At 45.6% G+C, this 18,908-nt stretch overlaps 1 protein-coding gene and 1 pseudogene across 3 annotated transcripts in view; one reads left to right on the top strand and one right to left on the bottom strand.

The window, feature by feature from the left end:
* Nucleotides 1-10,680, bottom strand: part of Nr1d2 (nuclear receptor subfamily 1 group D member 2) — a 28,432-nt gene extending 17,752 nt beyond the window's left edge. For 2 of the 3 annotated variants that reach the window (XM_085828335.1, XM_085828336.1), the window contains exons 1-3: nucleotides 10,382-10,665; nucleotides 2,632-2,769; nucleotides 736-1,002 (exon numbers count right to left, since the gene is read on the bottom strand). In XM_085828335.1, the coding sequence (XP_085684461.1) occupies nucleotides 736-763 (28 nt within the window). In that variant the 5' untranslated portion in view covers nucleotides 764-1,002; nucleotides 2,632-2,769; nucleotides 10,382-10,665. Of the gene's footprint in view, nucleotides 1-735; nucleotides 1,003-2,631; nucleotides 2,770-10,381 lie in introns of all 3 variants that reach the window. The other variant, XM_021181827.3, reaches the window with a different exon arrangement.
* Nucleotides 10,681-13,896: 3,216 nt separating this feature from the next.
* LOC110308858 (pleckstrin homology domain-containing family F member 1-like) lies at nucleotides 13,897-14,732 on the top strand (annotated as a pseudogene).
* Nucleotides 14,733-18,908: the final 4,176 nt, after the last annotated feature.

The raw sequence follows: 18,908 nt of genomic DNA, 5'->3' as shown, positions 1-18,908 counted from the left end.
TCAGATAAGCTGCTTCACTGATCAGTGCCATCCTGCTTGGGTTTCCTAATCCCAAATATTCCCAACTCCTGCTTCATGAAAGTAAACCCATCCCACAACCAGCAAACACTACCACAGAGACTATGCTCAGTACTAGGAGTCCGGTAGAAAGGCCCCTCTGTAAGTGTGTGGTAAAGGGAAGACGAAACACAGTTGGGCCACTGTGATGGTTTGAATATGCTTGGGCCAGGGAGTAACACTATTTTTGAATATGCTTGGGCCAGGGAGTAACACTATTAGGAGGTGTGGCCTTGTTGGAATAGGTGTTATCACTGTGGGCATAGGCTTTAATACCCTAGTCCAAGCTGCCTGGAAGCCAGTAATCTGCTAGCAGCCTTCAGATGAAGATGTAGAACTCTCAGCTCCTCTTGCACCATGCCTGCCTGCGTGCTGCCATGTTCCCACCTTGATGATACTGAATTGAACCTCTGAACCTATAAGCCAACCCCAATTAAATGTTGTCCTTTATAAGACTTGCCTTGGTCATGGTGTCTACTCACAGCAGTAAAACCCTAACATAGGACCACGTAACAGCCAGACCCTGACAGAAACTTCTAAAGGCATCACTGATATTTTGCCTCATGACTGACCATGGTTACCAGAGGGAGAATATAGTAGTATGACACCTAGTAACAAGCCTGGGACATAAAGGCCATATGCATTAGTGACAATAATATAAAATACTAATGGACTTACTTGTCATTCCACTGTGACTCTTAGTCATGCCAGGAGTACTGGGTTTGCCTGTCTTCACAGGACAATCTGTGCGGTCACTCTTCAGAACACCATCGATGCTAGAGATATCAGTGTTCTTGGGATTGCCGTTGGCATCACAGTTAGAGCTATTTGGAGAAGATGGAACAGACGAGGACGAAGACTGGAAACTATTCTCAGAACCCTCACTGTGACAAGAGGCGGGGCTGGAGGCAGAGCTAGAGGAACTGATGTAGGCAATCACACCTCCTAGAAAATAGTGCAAGCAGACAAATATAAAATGATGCATGTATCTGATTTTACTCAGATAAATATACTACTTTACTGAATTGTTAGAAATGTCACTAATTTCAGAAACAAAAAGTGATTGACACTACTTTTGTTTATACCAAAAGATTCTTTATGTGTCATATTACTCCCTCTACAAAGTTCAAAGTTATGTTATATCCCACTGATTTGACAATGAGAAAACCCTCAGTAACTTGTCTGTCATAAGCACACACAGACCTAAGGCTTTCCATTTTCTAACTTGAGTACATTCCTGGCTCACACCAGCAAACTACACACACAAAACCTGCACTGGTCCTCAGCCTCCCCATTATTCCAGAGCTGGCTTCCCTGGCACTGAGCTGAGACACATGCTAATGGAGAACAGGGATTTCATTTGGAACAGCAGACAAATTTTCCCAAGCTTGCTGCTCTGACACTCCCTGAAGACAGGGCTCTCCAGTGAGTCCAGAGCCCACTTCCTTCTAGGACCCACCCATCACAACACTTGTGCACCCATCTTTGGGCAGACACACTATGTGTCCTCCTAACATAGTTACAGGCCACGTTAAAGAGTGGTAGAAGACATACAACTGTACAAGAACAACATTAAGGTAGATGATAACCCTATCTACCAGAGCGCCTCCCGGTAGGCCCAAAACACAACAGTAAGTTAACTGAAGTAACCTCCACAACCCCTATGCAAACTGGCCTGGCCTCTGCAAAGCTGTAATCTTCTCCGGATGATAAATAGTGTTTAAAATCGTTGTTAGAGTATAATTTTAAGCTTCTTGCCTTAAAGAGATAAAATGCTACAAGACTAACACCAAGGTCAAACTTATAATTTTCCCAAATAAGTAATTCTTATTTCCCAGACCAAATAAGTTATTGTTCTCTCCTCTGCCAAGGTCCGCTGTGCTTCTGCCCCCATCATCAAATACTCACTGGTTCCTCGATGAACAGCAGACACAAGAGACAATGGTCACCTTTCTCCAGCACTATAGGCACCTAACATCTGCCTGCATCCACCAATTTTTCCACTAGCCACAAGCAAACGGCAATGCTGCAATTCCCAGCACACTTTATAGGGATGAAGCCTACCCCCACCACATACTTTTAACATCTATTTCTGCCTTTGTGAAATACCCATTGACTAACAGATTCCAAGCACTGTGAAATATAAGCAGGAAGCCAGGGGGCTCCAGACAACAGTCTAGATGATGGTGAACATAAGGAGCTGGAGAATATCAAGTGCAATGGGAGCATTAACTTGAAAATAAAAATTGTAGGAGATAAAGATATGGCTCAGTGATAGTACACTAGAATGGATGAGACCCTGGGCTCAACCCTCAATACTAATAAAAAAGGAAAAAAAAAGTCCTAAAGATAATAGCTCTTTGGCCCAATTTTTGTAAAGATGGGATCTGTGTTTAAAAATATAAGAGGTAGAAGAAGGCTTCCTAGGCACAGGCTTGGGCCACGTGTGAGGAGCAGAGTGCAGAGCCCCAAAACCCAGATAAGAAGACAGGTAGAAAAAGCTAGAGAGAGGCTTAGTCATTAAGAGCACTTTCCTCCAGTCCCCAACACTCCTATTAGACTGCTCACAATCACCTTTAACTCCAGTTCCAGGAAATCCAGCACTCTCTTCTGGGCTTCACAGGGACAGATGAATACTGTAAGTGTGCGAGTGTACACACACAATCTTAAAACCAATGCCAGGTGGGCAGCATGGTAGCCTGTCTGCAATCACTGTGCATGAGAGGAGACAGTAAATCCCTGGAGTCAGAATAGCCGACACAGTTCAGTAAGAAGACCCACCTGCCTTAACAATGTAAGGTAGACAGCAATCAAGGGATATACTGAACCTCTAGCCTCCACATACATGTGTACCTGTGCACATGTCAACACATGTACATACAGAAACACACACTGCACATACATACACAATAGTAGTTGTAATAATATAATAAAAACAAACCACACAGCAAAAGTTGAGGTTCAAACAATCCTTCTAAATCCAGATATTTTCATTTACAGACAAGAAAAAAAAAGGCATCAGAATTGCAACCACGTTGGTCTATTGTGTTGAAGTCGATTAGTGGATGTGTATTCAAGCACCAATCACTCATATCCAGGTTGGAAACCTCTTGAGGAATAAGGCACAACCACAGCTCTTAGGGGGAGGAAACAGCGTCTCCTTGGCTAGGGCACTTCTCAGTATATAAAATTGCACAGCTGGGCAGTGGTGGCACATGCCTTTAATACCAGCACTAGGGAGGCAGCAGCAGGCAGTCAAGGGCAGCCTGGTCTACAGAGTGAGCTCCAGGACAGCCAGGGCTACACAGAGAAACCCTGTCTCAAAAAACCAAAAAAAAAATTAAAAAAAAAAAAAAGCACACATTTCACAAGATTTTTTTTTAATTATGTTCCTGAGTTTGTGTTCATGAATGTGAGTGCCCACAGTGTCCAGAAGAAGGCAAAGATCAGCTGGAGTTCATGGTAGTTATGAACAGCCCAATGTGGGTGCTGGGAACAAAATCTGGTCCTCTAAGTACAACAGGATGTGCTCTTAACTACTGAGCCATCTCTCCAGCCTCTACACTTCACTTTTAAAAGCAAAAGTAGTCATTTACTAGGCCAGGCATAATGGTACATGCTTGTATTCCCAGTACTTGGAAAGTTAAGATGAGTAGTTCAAGGTCATCCAGGCACATATCAAATTGAAGCCAGATGAGCTTCATGAGAGAGGTCTCTCAAACAAACAAATTATATACATTATATATTGCAAATGCATGCAAGCACACAATTAATGTAGGCAATTCCATCACCCTTAAACCCATGTCTGACATCTGTTAAGGCTGTAGGTATAAATTTGCTCTCCCAGGTCAAGCCCACTACCCACATGCTATTTGGTGTGTTCCTCTCATCTGCCCAAAGGGCAGCTAGCACCCCACAACTTGTGGTTTTCTTGTAATGTGGTTCCCTAGCCAATCATTCTGGACCAACGGCATCAGCATCTGGCTGGGAACTTGCTAGTAATACACATTCTCAAGCCCACCTGAGCTCTACTGCACCAAAAACATACAGAAGCTAATGTGAGCACTGCAACCTCTTGATCTGAAGGTAGTGGCCAACCTGGCTCTGGCTATTCCTGACTTTAAAAGCAGTGACTTCAGTTAGAAACTGAAAAAAATGCTAAGTGGTCAAGTGCATGTACTGTTCTTGTAGAAGACAGGAGTCCAGTTCCCAGCAACCACAACAGCAGTTTCCAACTGCCTTTAACTCCAATTCCAGAGGAATCTAAGTCCTCTTCTGGCCTCTGTGGACACTCATACTTGCATGCTCTTCATTTTCTTTGAAGGCCCAGAGAGATGGCACATCAGTTAAGAACATTGGCTGCTAAGAGGACTAAGACTTGATTGATTCCCAGCACTGACAGAGTTGGACACCCTCTTCTGGCTTCCTCCAGCCCATGGTGCAGCCAAAACACCATACATATAAACAAACAAACATTTTTTAAGCACCCAGGTATGTATCATAAGAAGAAAAGCTTTCCAACTTTGAGTTTCTTTTCATCACTAAACTACCCTGTCGTCTTTTTGTAACACATGCCCAAACAGGAGAAAGTAGCCTCAGAAATGGGCACTTTCACAGGCTCTTTGTATATAGAAATGTAAAAATGAATACAATCAGAAAATTCAAACACAAACTGGAGAGTTGAGCATGGTAGGGCGTGTCCCTAAATCCCAATTCTCAAGAGGAAAGGCAAGGAGAGATCCTGAGTTACACATGACAAGTCTACCTCAAAACTAAAACAAAACAAGAAGGGGGAGGGGCAGGGGCATTAACTGGCCAGTTACAAAGATTGGAATAAACACAACTGCCCAATTATCTGAAATGCCATGTGCATTCAATGAGAACCTTGAAGCCTATTCTGTCTAGAGAAAAACCACTAGATCAGCTGTCTTTAGAAAGTTTAAGAGATCTGAAGTGCACTTCATATAAATTCCAGGGTTAACAAATTGCTACTAGGTTTACAAGTGTCTCTGTTCAGAAAAGGATACCAAGAAAAATACTTTCCCAGTGGAGTATCTCACAGCTCTGTGTCTGTAAGAAATAGAGCTAATCCAGATTATTTAAAACTCGCCAAAAGCACTGCTTGGGCTATGCTAAGTTTTAAAACTTCCTTACAAAAGCTCCAAAATAAAACATTGCCATTCCAGCTCATCTCTATCTCCAGTCTTCAGGAGGTTTAAGTGCTTGTATTCAACACCTTGAAGCCACTGGGACACATCCGGAATCAGCTGCTTCTACTGGTAAGACCTTCAATATTGATTTTCTTGTCCTCTTCTCTTCTAGACACCTATCTACTAATGGGATGGTTAGCTAAGTGAAGGCTAAAAGTAAACTTCCTAGAAGGTAAAGCTTACTCAGCAGCTCCTCTTGTGAAGAAAGGAGAGTGAAAGTCTTAAGTCCTCAGGCAGTACCAACCATAAAATTACTCAATCTCTAGATCACATTTCAGCCTTCCAACTCCCTTTAGCCCATTTGCAAATGAGGAAGCTGGAGTTGAAAAACACTGTGTAAGGCGGCAGAACTCTAGTAAGCAGCAGAACCCGATACAAAAGTCACCAAGCCATCTAATGAATGAGTCAATACACAAGATCACTCTTACTGAGAAGACCTGAACAAGCAAGTTTCTTTCCATCTCACCAACCCTGAGTCATCACCCATAAAACAGGAATATCTGCCAGTAACTGCAAGACTGAAACAAAAGTATACATAAAAGAAGTTATTTTTTTGTGTGTGTGTGTACACAGTCTCTAATGACAAAGCAAGAAATGTAAAATCCCTGATCCAGCAAATCCCAACACTTGCAGAAACAAGCAGAATGCACTTCTTAGAGCCTTGAGCTAAAATTAACTCAGGCAGCAGCCCTCTCTATTTTTAGCTGGAAAGGGAGTGGAGCTGGGCCAGGTTACCAGTCAGGGCTTACCCAGGCCTCAATTTCATGTAAACCATCAATGCCCTCCTGCAGGCTGGGGTCTGCTTTCTTCTCTTCTGGGATTTTTTACCCTCCTGGGAAAGAGGCTTACTACCAAGTCACAACTATACTTTCCAGTTTCATGCCTAATTTATTAGTTATTCCTCCTTACAGGTGTGCCTGTGGATCTGGAGCTCCAGAGCAGTTTGGTCTCCTTCCTAAAAAGCTTTAAAGAAGTGGAAAACTGTGAGCAGGAGGCAGAAGGCTGAGGGTCATACATGAGCAGTGAACAGGGCAGAGGTCAAGAGGGTCAAAGAACACATCCACTGCTAAATGATGTATCCTGTGAGAGATTATATTTTTAAGTAAGATTACAAAAAGGAGGTCTAAATATGTTAAACTAGCAGTATTTTGTTTTCTATGTAAAACACTAGAGGAGGGAAGTCAAGAACTAATCTGGGGCTGGAAAGTAAGCCAGCTTCACTAACAACAGTGTTAAGAGAGAGAGAACCAGCAGAATGCTGACATCAGAGACTCTGACAGGGGCACCTGACCCTTTTCTCAGCCACAAGCCTATTCATTTACTTAGTGGATCTGCACATTGTCTTCAACCTCACCAGGACAGATCCCTATACTTTCAAGATGCCCTAAGCCAGTGGTTCACAACCGTGCCAATGCTGTGACCTTTTAATAGAGTTACTCATGTTGTGGTGATCCCAACCATAACATTATTTGTTGCTACTACGTAACTGTAATTTTGCTACTATTATGAATTGTAACATAAATATGCAGGATATCTGATATACGACCCCTGCAAAAGGGTCATTCAAAAAACACCCACAGATTGAGAACTGCTAATATTCCTTACAACAAAGCAGTGAAGCAGCCTTTGTAGATTCAACTTCTTACTGCATAAGTTACTTAACTTCAATTTATATATCCCTTCATTTTTAGGATGATGACAACAGTACCTTCTTTCATGAATTAACATGAAGGAAATAGAGCCGGGCGTGGTGGCACACGCCTTTAATCCCAGCACTCGGGAGGCAGAGGCAGGTGGATTTCTGAGTTCGAGGCCAGCCTGGTCTACAAAGTGAGTGCCAGGACAGCCAGGGCTACACAGAGAAACCCTGTCTCGAAAAACAAAAACAAAAAAAACAAAAAAAAAAAACATGAAGGAAATATAACCTGACACAGGGAAATTACTAACAAGAAACTGTGATCACTACTCTGTCATCTTTATATGCTAGAAGAAAGTTATCAGAGTACTGAAAAGGACACTACCCCCTCTCCTCTTCCAAGCCTTTTGCTGTCCTTCTTCAATACAGGCCCAGGGCTTTTCTCTACAGATATTATTTCCAAACTATCTTCTGAGCCCATTCACCCCACTAATTGCTCAAACATTTTCTACTCCACCCACGACCAGTGCCACTGTTCTGCAGCTTATCTCAAGAAAGCAGTCTCCAGCTGGAGAGATGGCTTGGCGGTTAAGAGCTCTGACTGCAAGGTCCTGAGTTCAAATCCCAGCAACCACATGATGACTCACAACTATCTGTAACAAGATTTGACTCCCTCTTCTGGAGTGTCTGAAGACAGCTACAGTGAATTTACATATAATAAATAAATAAATCTTTTAAAAAAACAAACAGCAGTCTCTGTTTTGTTTGCCATCAAACTGAAACCTAAGAATACACTGTACAGTATTTTTAAAATGTACCTAATTTTTAAAATGTGAGCCAAAACTGTGATTGTGAAATGGCTGCAATGAGCTCTCTTTTATAATACTCTGGAGAATTTAGTATACACGATCACAATCATGTGATAAAAATGCAGTCAAGAGCCAGGCAGTGGTGGCGCACGCCTTTAATCCCAGACTTGGGAGGCAGAGGCAGGCGGATTTATGAGTTCCAGGCCAGCCTGGTCTACAAAGTGAGTTCCAGGACACCCAGGGCTACACAGAGAAACCCTGTATCTTAGTCAGGGTTTATTTCTATTCCTGCACAAACATCATGACCAAGAAGCAGTTGGGGAGGAAAGGGTTTATTCAGCTTAAACTTCCACATTGCTGTTCATCACTGGAGGAAGACAGGACTGGAACTCAAGCAGGTCAGGAAGCAGGAGCTGATGCAGAGGCCATGGAGGAATGTTCTTTACTGGCTTGCTTCCCCTGGCTTGCTCAGCCTGCTCCCTTATAGAACCAAGACTACCAACCCAGAGATGGTCCCACCCACAAGGGGACCTCCCCTCTTGATCACTAGTTGAAAAAATGCCTTACAGCTGGATCTCATGGAGGCATTTCCCCAACTGAAGCTGCTTTCTCTGTGATAACTCCAGCCTGTGTCAAGTTGACACAAAACTAGCCAGCACACCCTTTCTCAAAAAACAAACAAACAAAAAAAAAAAATTGCAGAGTCAATTTCTCCTCTGTGAGACAAGCAAGGAGAGACTGCATGCCATGAATCATAAGGCAGTATGATGAATGACCTCTGGTTCAAAGTGTCAACTGAAACCACTTAATTTGGCAGTAAGGTAATGTTTACAACACTCAAAAGGAAGGTAAAAGGAATGCTATCAGCTTCACCTGAAAGGTAGGTTGCAGAAACTGTAACATATCAGATGACATTCATTGTCATATGAACAAGAGGAAACTCAAGACTAAACTGCAAATTTATGTGTTTCAGATCAGGCAATTTCTGAATGATGGATGAAATCTAACTTCAAATTACTTCCCATGAAAAAGTTCCTAGCTGCCTCCATGGTTACTATGAGTCAACAGAGCAATATTCCAAAGAGAAAGTGTGTTGTGTGTGTGTATGTGTGTATGCAAGCGGGGGGAGGGGGAGCGGACGGGGGGGGGGGGGGGGAATGGATTAATTTGCAACAGGATCCAAAGCAAAGAACCAACCTAAACCACGGAAATGCCAAGCCACTTCCACAATAGTCTACTCACTTTGCCATCCCAGAGGGCAACAGGGGTTAAACAGGATTAGAAAAACACAAAGCAAGGCCCAAGTAAGAACTGAAAATGGGCAGGGGAAAGAAGCAGTCAACAGCCACCCAAGAAAATGTTCACATTTTGTAGCTCCAAAAATCAAGACTAACATTAATAATCATGTCCTCCAAAAGCTCAAATCAGAGAAACCTAACCCAGCTGACCCAACTACACTATGAAGTTACAAAGCTTGAAGAATCCATGTGAAGGGCAGGGTTGGAACAGGCTCAATCTACCAACCTCTAAATTTCGAATGAAAAAAAAGGTTCGCCTCCATGTGACTGAATATTTCATATGCGGCAATGACTAAGAAGGACTATAGGTAATCAAAATAGTCATGAAACTAATTTGACCACTGGTCTAAAAATTCATAAAACATATGTTAGAACTGTGATGATTTTTAAAAGTGCAAAGAACTCAAAAAATTCAAGATGAAAACTTCATTTGCTTCAGATATAAGGGTCATCACTGCGGTCGACTAAAGCGAAGCCAGGAAGGTGGTATTATATGACCATGTCTTTTGGGGGTTCAAAGTCAGTCCTGAAAACAAAAGGGGTTATTTTGTTCTTTGGGCATTTTGAGTGAGGATCTCACACAGTAGCCCATGCTTGCTACTTTCTGCCGCCATCTGCCTCAAACTCTTGGGCGCGAAGCTAAAACGTTTTTAACGTAAATAAAAGTTTTACGTAAGGTTCTGAAATCCTAGATCACCAGTCCTCAGATCACAGCGAGCTGCGGGCAGAAAAGCCCCTCCCCTCCATGTTTGAAAGGACTTCTGGGCTAAGTCTCCCTGGAAGCGAATTGCTATGTACACGCTGTCCATCCGGAGGGTGCTGCGCGACTCCCGCAGGACTCTGAGCGAGAACGATCCACACACTCCCTGTCTAGCAAGGTCAGCCCTGCCGGGGTCACCCGGGGACGCGCAGGCTGCCGCGCGCACTGCGGCGGGACAAGCGCCGAACTTGCGGCGGGTGCGCATGCGCAGCGGGCCCCGCAGTGGGCAACAGCGGGAGACCGGGGACCGAGGCCACGTCACGGCGGAGGCCCCGGGGGCGGGGCCTCGCGCAGACTATGGGCTCCCCCCCCGCGGCACCGCCCCCACGTGTCCCTCCGGCCCCGGGTAATGTGGGTCGCCCGGCGGCCTCACGTGTCTCCGCCCGCCACCACCCAGCGCGCATTATGTAATGCTGCGTCACTCGCCCGCAGAGCCAACCAGCGCCCGCGCCGCCGAACGTAAACACACCGTGCACGTGGCCAGTGCGGCACGGCCATGTGAGGGGGGCGTCCGGCGCGCGGGGAGCCCGAGTGCGGGATCCCAGCAACCCCACGCGAGATGGACGCACAGACACGCATCCCTGACCCCCGAGCCTCCCTCCTACTCTTACCTGCGTTCAGCTCCATGGCGCTGGACAGGGTGCGGCCCTCACCGCGCCGCCCGGGACTGCAGGCGGTGGCGCTCGCGGGCCCACATCATGAGCACCGGGTGCGGGCGGCTCCTGCGGGCCGCACGGCACAAGCGCGGCGCAGCAGTTTCCTGTGGCAGGGCTCGGCAGCGGCCACGGCAGCTGACCGGGAGGGCTCCTCGACCATGTGATCCGCGCACACCCCCCTCCTCCGCCGCTGGCCGTGCGGTGACTCCGCCCGCTCCTCCTCCTCAGGCCGCCCGCTCCTCCTCTCCTCGACTCTCCCGCTCCTACCCTTGGCTCCGCCCACTTCCTCTATACAGGCTCCGCCTCCAAGGAGCGGTCCTGACCTCTCCTTCCAATCCGTGGACCCACCAGCTCCTCCCTAGACACGCCCTCTCCTTTTCCCTCCATTCCTTACACCCTGGCTCTGGACTTTCCCTTCTCCCGGCTCCGCCCCCTCTGTTTGGATACGCCCCTCCCTGGACTTGGCCCGTCGGCCCCGCCCCCTCCCGTTGCTACTGTTCAAGCCTCGCTCCTCTGCTAAGCGGGGCCGGGCCTTCCTCCCAGCACCGGCCCCGCCCACTTCACCTCACCCCCTCCCTCCTTCCCAGCCTGTCTTGCAGCCGCTTGTCCCTTGCCTGCAGATCTCCCGCTGCTAGAGGTTGTTTGTTCCCACCTCCCTAGCACTAGCCAATCTGGTCACCTCCGTGGTCCCACATGGTTACTGCCGCCAAGCTTTCCAGGACTCTGAGCTTGGCTGGCGTCTCCTGCCCAACGCTCTCAACATCTAGCTTCCGGAGTCAACCCTTCATTTTCCTATCACCTTAGGTGTTTTATCCAGGCTCATTACCTAAATAAACCTGTGTTGTGGTGATCCTCACATTCACATTTCCAGCGAAAATCTCAGCTCTGGATTCCCATATCCATCAGCGGGTTAGATATGTCCCGTGACCTCTCATTTAGGATGTGTACGTGCATTTTTAGAACTCAGCAAACGTGTAGTACAGATTGGTGCATTTCACCTTGCATGTAAATTTTCTAGCAAACTGAAAATGGAAACAAATTAGATACGTGCTTGAGGTGAATCCAGGAAGATGTGCTTTAAGGTATACATTTTAAATGAGCTAACAGATATTGGCACCGATAGGACAGTTAATATGAAATTTTAGGCTTTGGGTATGACCGTTGCAAAATGCATCCCAGTTTGCGCAGAAATATTTAGGTATAGAATGTTGGAGCATGTCATAAGATAGACAAGTTTACATGTGAACATTCCCCCACTTCCCGCCAATAGCAATCTTTTCTGTTAGCTAATCAGCCTGAAATCAGCAATTTAAACGTTTCTAACAGGCGAGAAATCACTGCTTTTTATACTCTATTTCATCCTTAGCAAACTGAGCTAGACTACCCTCACAATACCTCTGCTGTTCTCCCCCCAAACACATCTGGGGGTGGGAGCCATGGCTGTGAGTCTAGATCCGGTCTGGCCTGGGCTGCTGCAACAACTCTGGAGTCTTGGCCCCAACAGTCTTTTCTCCCCAGCAGTTATTTTTAAAACAGTAAGTAGACCCTATGACTCTGCCTCAACACTGAAAAAACTCCACGGTCTTCCCCTAATCTGCTCAGCTGTGTAAGAACTCTGCCCGAGTCTCATAAGGTCTCTGACCCAGATGTCCTCTACTTCCTTGCCTCCAGGCTTAATCATCCTCACATGATAACAGAGCAAGTTTCCCAGCTTCTATTGCAGCTTGCCTTTGCATATGAGGTATCAACTACCATCTACCTCAAGTAAAATGAGGTTAATGCAAACGTTCTAGAAAGAAAAATTACAAGTGGGTCATGCTCTTAAAGGGCTGTCTAGTGTATGATATCAACTACATGGCATTTGGCATAGCAAAACTACAAGTAGGTGGAGAAGAAAATCACTAGTCGCTAGGCATCATCAGAAAAGAGATGAAAACACTGAGCAGAGAGGACAAGGAAGCTCATTCTGCAAAACACTGTTGCACAGAATACAAGTGAATGTGTCTGTCAAAAAACAGGGATGTCTAACATCAGGAGTTAACTAGGGCTTTGCTGGTAATGACATGTCCATGTGCCCCTGTGGGGCAGAATGTTGACTGTGGCACAAGTTACATCTTTGTGGAGAACAGAAGGTACATAGGAACTCTTAGTAATTCCCATCCAGTTTTGCTGTGAAAACAGATAGATGATAGATAGATAGATAGATAGGAAGGACATTAAGTCTCAAACCCAGAACAAATGGCTATAATGGTTCTAAACTGAGATGCCTATTTAACATATGAAAATGGACCTGGTCACCAGGTTCTCCCAGCATCCTTCAGTCCCTCCTTGTTACAGGGTATGGCTTGCATATCCTACCCACTACCATAGTCTCCAGCCCAAAGTCTGGGCTTCCCTTTTCCCCAGCTGCCCTTCCCAATATAATCCAGCCATTTTGGTTAACTGGCCCTTTATTCCCTGATCGTAACAAATATATAAATAAATAAATATCCACACATGCTTAAATTTTTAAAATAATCAAAATGGAAAATACTTTCAAGAATATAAGCCTGACTCATCAATAGTAATATTGGTAAAAAATAAAGCCTGTGCCTCAGCCTCCAGGCTTTTAAGACTGCAGATTTCCAGTACTAACAGCTCTTCCAGAAGACCTGGGATTGATTCCCAATACCCACATGGTAGCTTTACAACATCTGTGACTTCAGTTCCAGGGGGTCTACCATCCTCTTCTGGCCTCTGCATGCATTGCAACGCTGTGGTACACACATATACACGGGCAATACCCATATACTTATAAAAAATAAATTAAGAAGCCTGACTCTTTCCTCCAGAGGTCTGTAGTAACTATCAGAGACAGAGAACTCTAAGCAAGGCCTGTTACTATACACTACTAGCCACTGGAATCTCATTGCACTTCTTACCACAGAAACAGCATCCATACCAGGCTATTCCCAGAGTGCCAGGCTGCAACGGGAATTGCTTTTGCCACTGTGCTGTCTTTGTACTGAACCTCAGCTGTTAACATTGTGGTGTCTGTGGCTTAGCCTCTAAATTCTCAGACTACTCACAGCAGCTGTGTGCTTACTCCATTCACCATGCTTTCTTCTACCCACAACTCAGCTGAATGATGCTGTCCTCAGAAGTTACCTCCCGAGGTGCCTCAGACTGGACTCAGTGGGTCCCTCAACCCACGGGAACCAGGGTTTCGGTGTTCAGGTGAGCAAGGAGTCAGCGGAAAGTGACAAACAGACACTGACACAGAGAGAGTGCTGTATCTGAATGAAATTTCTCAAAGCGAGCATCAGACTCATATTACAGAAGAAAACAAAGAAGTTAGGTGACACATCAGCCAAGGTATATTGAAGTTATCTGACACAAAACAGAGAAATGCATACATAAAGACTGACAGGGAGTTCGGGACTGGCCGTGCGGACTCGGAGGTTCCCAAGGGAGCTTAGCTTATTGAGAAGATGGTGGACCACTTGGCAAACAAGGAGATCAACAGCCAGTGGATTGCAGCAGTGGAGAGCTGTTTTGGGGCATCGGGGCAACTGCTGGCCCTGCCGTGCCGTGTGCTCCTAGGCGAGGAGGGTGCTGACCAAGGAGTGCCACAAGAAGGCCAAGCCACGCATCTTTTTTCTTTTCAATTACATCCTGGTGTACGGCAGTATTGTGCTTAGCAACCGCAAGTACCGCAGCCAGCATATTATTCCCCTAGAAGAGGTAACATTGGAATCACTGCCCGAGACCCTGCAGGCCAAGAACCGATGGATGATCAAGACAGCCAAGAAGTCCTTTGTGGTGTCGGCAACCTCCACCATGGAGCGCCAGGAATGGATAAGCCACATGTGTGTGCGGAGTCAGCTGCTGGCCACAGGCCGCCAACCCACCACGGAGCACGCAACGCCCTGGACAAGGCCACGGACATCTGCATGCGCTGCACACAGACAGCTTCTCCGCACTCACCCAGCGTCACCACTGCCGCAAATGCCGCAAATGCGGGGTTCTGGTCTGTGCTGAGTGTTCCAAGGAGCGTTTCCTGTTGCCACGTCTCTCTCCCAAGCCCCTTCGTGTCTGCAGCCTGTGCTACCGAGAGCTGGCCTCCCAGAAGCGGAGGGAGGAGGCCAGGGAGGGGATCGGAGGCTCTCCACAGCAGCTGTCCCACCTAGGCGGCACTGTCTGCGGTACATCCAGTGGCGATGATGATGACTCCGATGAGGACAGAGAGAGCAATGGAGATGGTGACTGGCCCACCCAGGTGGAGTTCTATGCTTCTGGTGTCTCCTGGTCAGCCTTCCATAGTTGACACTTACCTGCAGAGTGTTTGCATCAGTTCAGTTCTCTGCTGGAGACCCTTGCCCATGGCAGTGGACATGTGACAGGTGGCTGTTCCAGAGCCATTACTAGTGCCTTTCTCCTAGACAGTAGCCTCCTGGGCCCTCTTCTAAGTCTTTTTCAGATAGTTTCCTTTCCATTTCACATGCAGTCCTTGGTGACCAGGCTATAGCTGCAGCCCTTGGAACTAGACCAGGTCAGGTGCCCCACACATTAAGGGTTAAAGAAGGCAAAGGGAAGCTTGGGCTTCAGACCCCATTCCCACTTTCAACCATGAACAGGTACAGCCCATGAGAGAGCATGAGGCTTGAACATCTACCATGCAGATATCACCACCTAGCAACCGGGTCCTGCCAAACTGGACGCCAGATGTACGGTGTGTGCCCTTCAGGCCCAGGTGACCTACAGCCTGAGCTCTCTGAACTCAGGCCAGCCCATCAAGCCCTCTGCCCTGTCACTACCAAGGTGTCTGGCGCCCATTTGGTCCCCATCTCTGTCTGCGGTCAGTAGAATCAGTGTTTTCTCTTAGAACTCTAGGGTCAGGGAGAAAAACACTATCCAAACTGACTTACCAATAAACAAGAATAAAGTACCCGAGCAGTGGTGGCGCATGCCTTTAATCCCAGCACTTGGGAGGTAGAGGCAGATGGATTTCTGAGTTCGAGGCCAGCCTGGTCTACAGAGTGAGTTCCAGGACAGCCAGAGCTACACAGAGAAACCCTGTCTCGAAAAACAAAAACAAAAAACAAAAAACAAACAAAAAACAAAGAATAAAGTACCAAAAAAAAAAAAAAAAAAAAGACTGACAGGAACCAGGCAATGTTTACAACTGAGATAAAAGGCAGCCCTTTCTAAAGTCAGCCATTAGGGAGCCAGGTGAGAATGTCACACCCTAATAACAATTTATGCTATTCCGCTGAGCCTTGTGAAGGCTTGAACCAGGGGGTTTCTGCTCTTGCTGACTTGCAGAGCTCTTCTGCTCTGACTCTTTCATGAATAATGCAATACTGTAGTTCCTCCTTAAACCACAACTCTCCTTCTTCCTAGGCCATTGTAAATTCTTGCATATGGGAGTGACTGTTATTCTAAGTGATTTTGTGGAGGACTTTCTTCTATTAAGTAATGTAGTCTGCCATACATAACTATATTAAGAATTCTAAACTTACTTTGCTAACCTTGTGCTGAGATTTCTAGCTCCTATCCAGTAAAATACTGCAAGAAAGCATGGAAGACCCTCCACACTACCGCAGAGACAAATTTGGAACATTCATGCTATGGGATACCAAGGCTCTAAGGAAATTAAGTTTCCATGGAAGTTTTTGCTTCAGGACTGTGTCCAAGCTTTTGGGCTTGCCGGGCAGACTTGACTGGAGTGGGTGTGGCACTGAGGCATGGTTGCACATGCCTTTAATCACAGAACTCAATCAAACCTTTGTGAGTTTAAAGCCAGCCTGATCTACAAAGTGAGTTCCAGCACAGCCAGACAGCCAGTGCTGTTACACAAAGAAATCCTGTCTGGAAAAACCTGAAATAGATTAGATAGATAGATAGATAGATAGATAGATAGATAGATAGATAGATGGATACAAATGGCAGGTGGATATGTAACTCCCAACTTCTGAGACTCAAACTTTAAGCATTCGATGCTAGCCTGAGAAACATGACAAGACCTTTTTGTTTTCCTTTTGTTTATTTATTTTCTGAGACAGATTCTCATGTAGCCCAGGCTGGCCTCTAGATCATTATGTAACTGAAAATGACTTTGCACTCCAGATCCTCCTGCATCTACCTTCCAATTCCTGGAATTACAGGCATATAACCACCGTAGTATCCATTAGCTCTGTAGTGAACAACAGCAAAACCCAGCAGCTGGCAGGTAAATATGGACATGGGCGAAGGAGGGAAGAGATTAAATATTACCTCTATCACAAGTCCGTTCCCAACCATCCTTTTTTTTTTAATATTTTTTTTTGGTTTTTCTTTTTTTTTTAAGATTTATTTATTATTATACATAAGTACACTGCAGCTGTCTTCAGATGTGCCAGAAGAGGGCATCAGATCTCATTATGGGTGGTTGTGAGCCACCATGTGGTTGCTGGGATTTGAACTCAGGACCTTCGGAAGAGTGGTCAAGTGCTCCTATTCGCTGAGCCATCTCACCAGCCCCCAACCATCCTTTTTTAATTTGGACGTCTGCCTTATATATTTATTTCAGTTGCCCTGAATCCATTTCTCCCTCTTCCCCTCCCCCTCCTCCTCGTCCTCCTCTCCCTCCTCCTCCTCCTCCTCTCCCTCCTCCTCCTCCTCCTCATCTTCCTCCTCCTCCTCCCCTACCCCTTCTTGGTTTTGTTTTTTTTCAAGATAGGATTCGACTTGCCTCAAGCTCAGAGATCTGACTGCCTCTGCATTCCAAGTGCTAGGATTAAAGATGTGTGTTCTGCTGAGTCTATTTTTCTTATTTGTAACTGAGGAAACAGTCCAACTGCTTTAAATCATTTTTCATCCTTTTAGGAAACATTTCAGGACATTAAGTTATCTCATAATTTAGTGGTTTACAATAGCAGCATTTAGGATGGGATGCAGCCCAGTGGTAGAGCACTTACCTATGAGGAGGAGGCCAAAGTTCCATCCCTGGGACAGACAGATAAAAAACAAACAGAACACTAAAGAGGAAAAAAATGTCATTGGATTATGTCCTATGGAGGACCCATGCCTCCCAGCTGGAACTCCTCCAGCAGCCTGGCATCTTTTCTGCCCCTTCCCCGTCCCTTTGCCTCTCACCTCTGGTAGTTTCATGGCTTTGACAGACTTGTGCTATCTAGAATTCCTTGACATATCACAGGCTTGAAGTATCAATCTGCTTTCAGAGCATTCAGGGTCCCAGGGCAAGTATTCCAGGGTCAGAGCAGAAGCCAAATCACCTTTTCAGAATAAACCTCTTGATAAACCTCTTGGCTGACTTCAAGGAGACCATAGCCCACGTAGGTAAGAAGAGACACAGACATCATTCCTTCATAAAAGGGTCATCAAGCTCACATTCTGAACATAATATAGGAAAGAATATTCCTCGGCTACCACTGTTCAAATAGCACAGCATTTTGTTGGTGGTGGTCTTTTTTTTTTAATTTATTAAAAAGATATGGGATTTTGTCTTTGTCTTTGTCTTTCTTTTCTTTTCTTTTCTTTTCTTTTCTTTTCTTTTCTTTTCTTTTGTGACAGGGTTTCATTGTGTAGCTTTGGCTGATCTGGACTTCACTCTGTAGACCAGGTTGGCCATAAACTCATAGAGATCTGCCTGACTCTGCCTCCCAAATGCTGGGACTAAAGTGCACCACTACATCCAGCTAAACTCTTTATTTTAAGCCGGGCGTGGTGGCACATGCCTTTAATCCCAGCACTCGGGAGGCAGAGGCAGGCGGATTTCTTTTTTTTTTTTTTAAAGATTTATTTATTTTTTACATGTAATATACTGTAGCTGTCTTCAGACGCACCAAAAGAGGGCATCAGATCTCATTACGGGTGGTTGTGAACCACCATGTGGTTGCTGGGATTTGAACTTCGGACCTTCAGAAGAGCAGTCGGGTGCTCTTACCCACTGAGCCATCTCACCAGCCCGCAGGTGGATTTCTGAGTTCGAGGCCAGCCTGGTCTACAGAGTGAGTTCCAGGACAGCCAAGGCTACACAGAGAAACCGTGTCTCGAAAAACCAAAAAAAAAAAAAAAAAAGAATGCATTCTTTTTCCACTCCAGACGCTGACCCCATTTCAGTGGTTGTTCTTTCTCATTCGGTTCTTCTTGAGGCAGCTTACGAGGAAGGGCTCCTGCAGGGTAAGACTTAGTCTTATGAGATATTTAAGGTTGCTGTATAATATTAAAACATTTTGCTCTTGTAAGTCACTTTGCTTCAGTAACTGACCTGCCTGTCAGAGTTCCTCTGAGGCCAGAAACTGTTTCTTTATCCCCTGCTCATCATAAAACAGCAGGTGATAAGTGAAAAGGCTTACTGCTGATGCTCCTTTCTCTGGTGAAGCCTCTCTGGCTAAGCTGGTTAACTCTTTGTGAACAGAAAGAAAGGAAAGGAAAAGAATTAAGATGCTATATACAAGCAAATATGCACAGACACATATACATTCAAACATTCATACAC

This window comes from Mus caroli, unplaced genomic scaffold (assembly GCF_978045245.1).
Source record: "Mus caroli unplaced genomic scaffold, Mus_caroli_1 scaffold_12, whole genome shotgun sequence".
In the NCBI taxonomy this organism is placed as follows: domain Eukaryota; kingdom Metazoa; phylum Chordata; class Mammalia; order Rodentia; family Muridae; genus Mus; species Mus caroli.
Note: the sequence above shows the minus strand (reverse complement) of the source record. Positions and strands in the feature narration are given on the sequence as shown.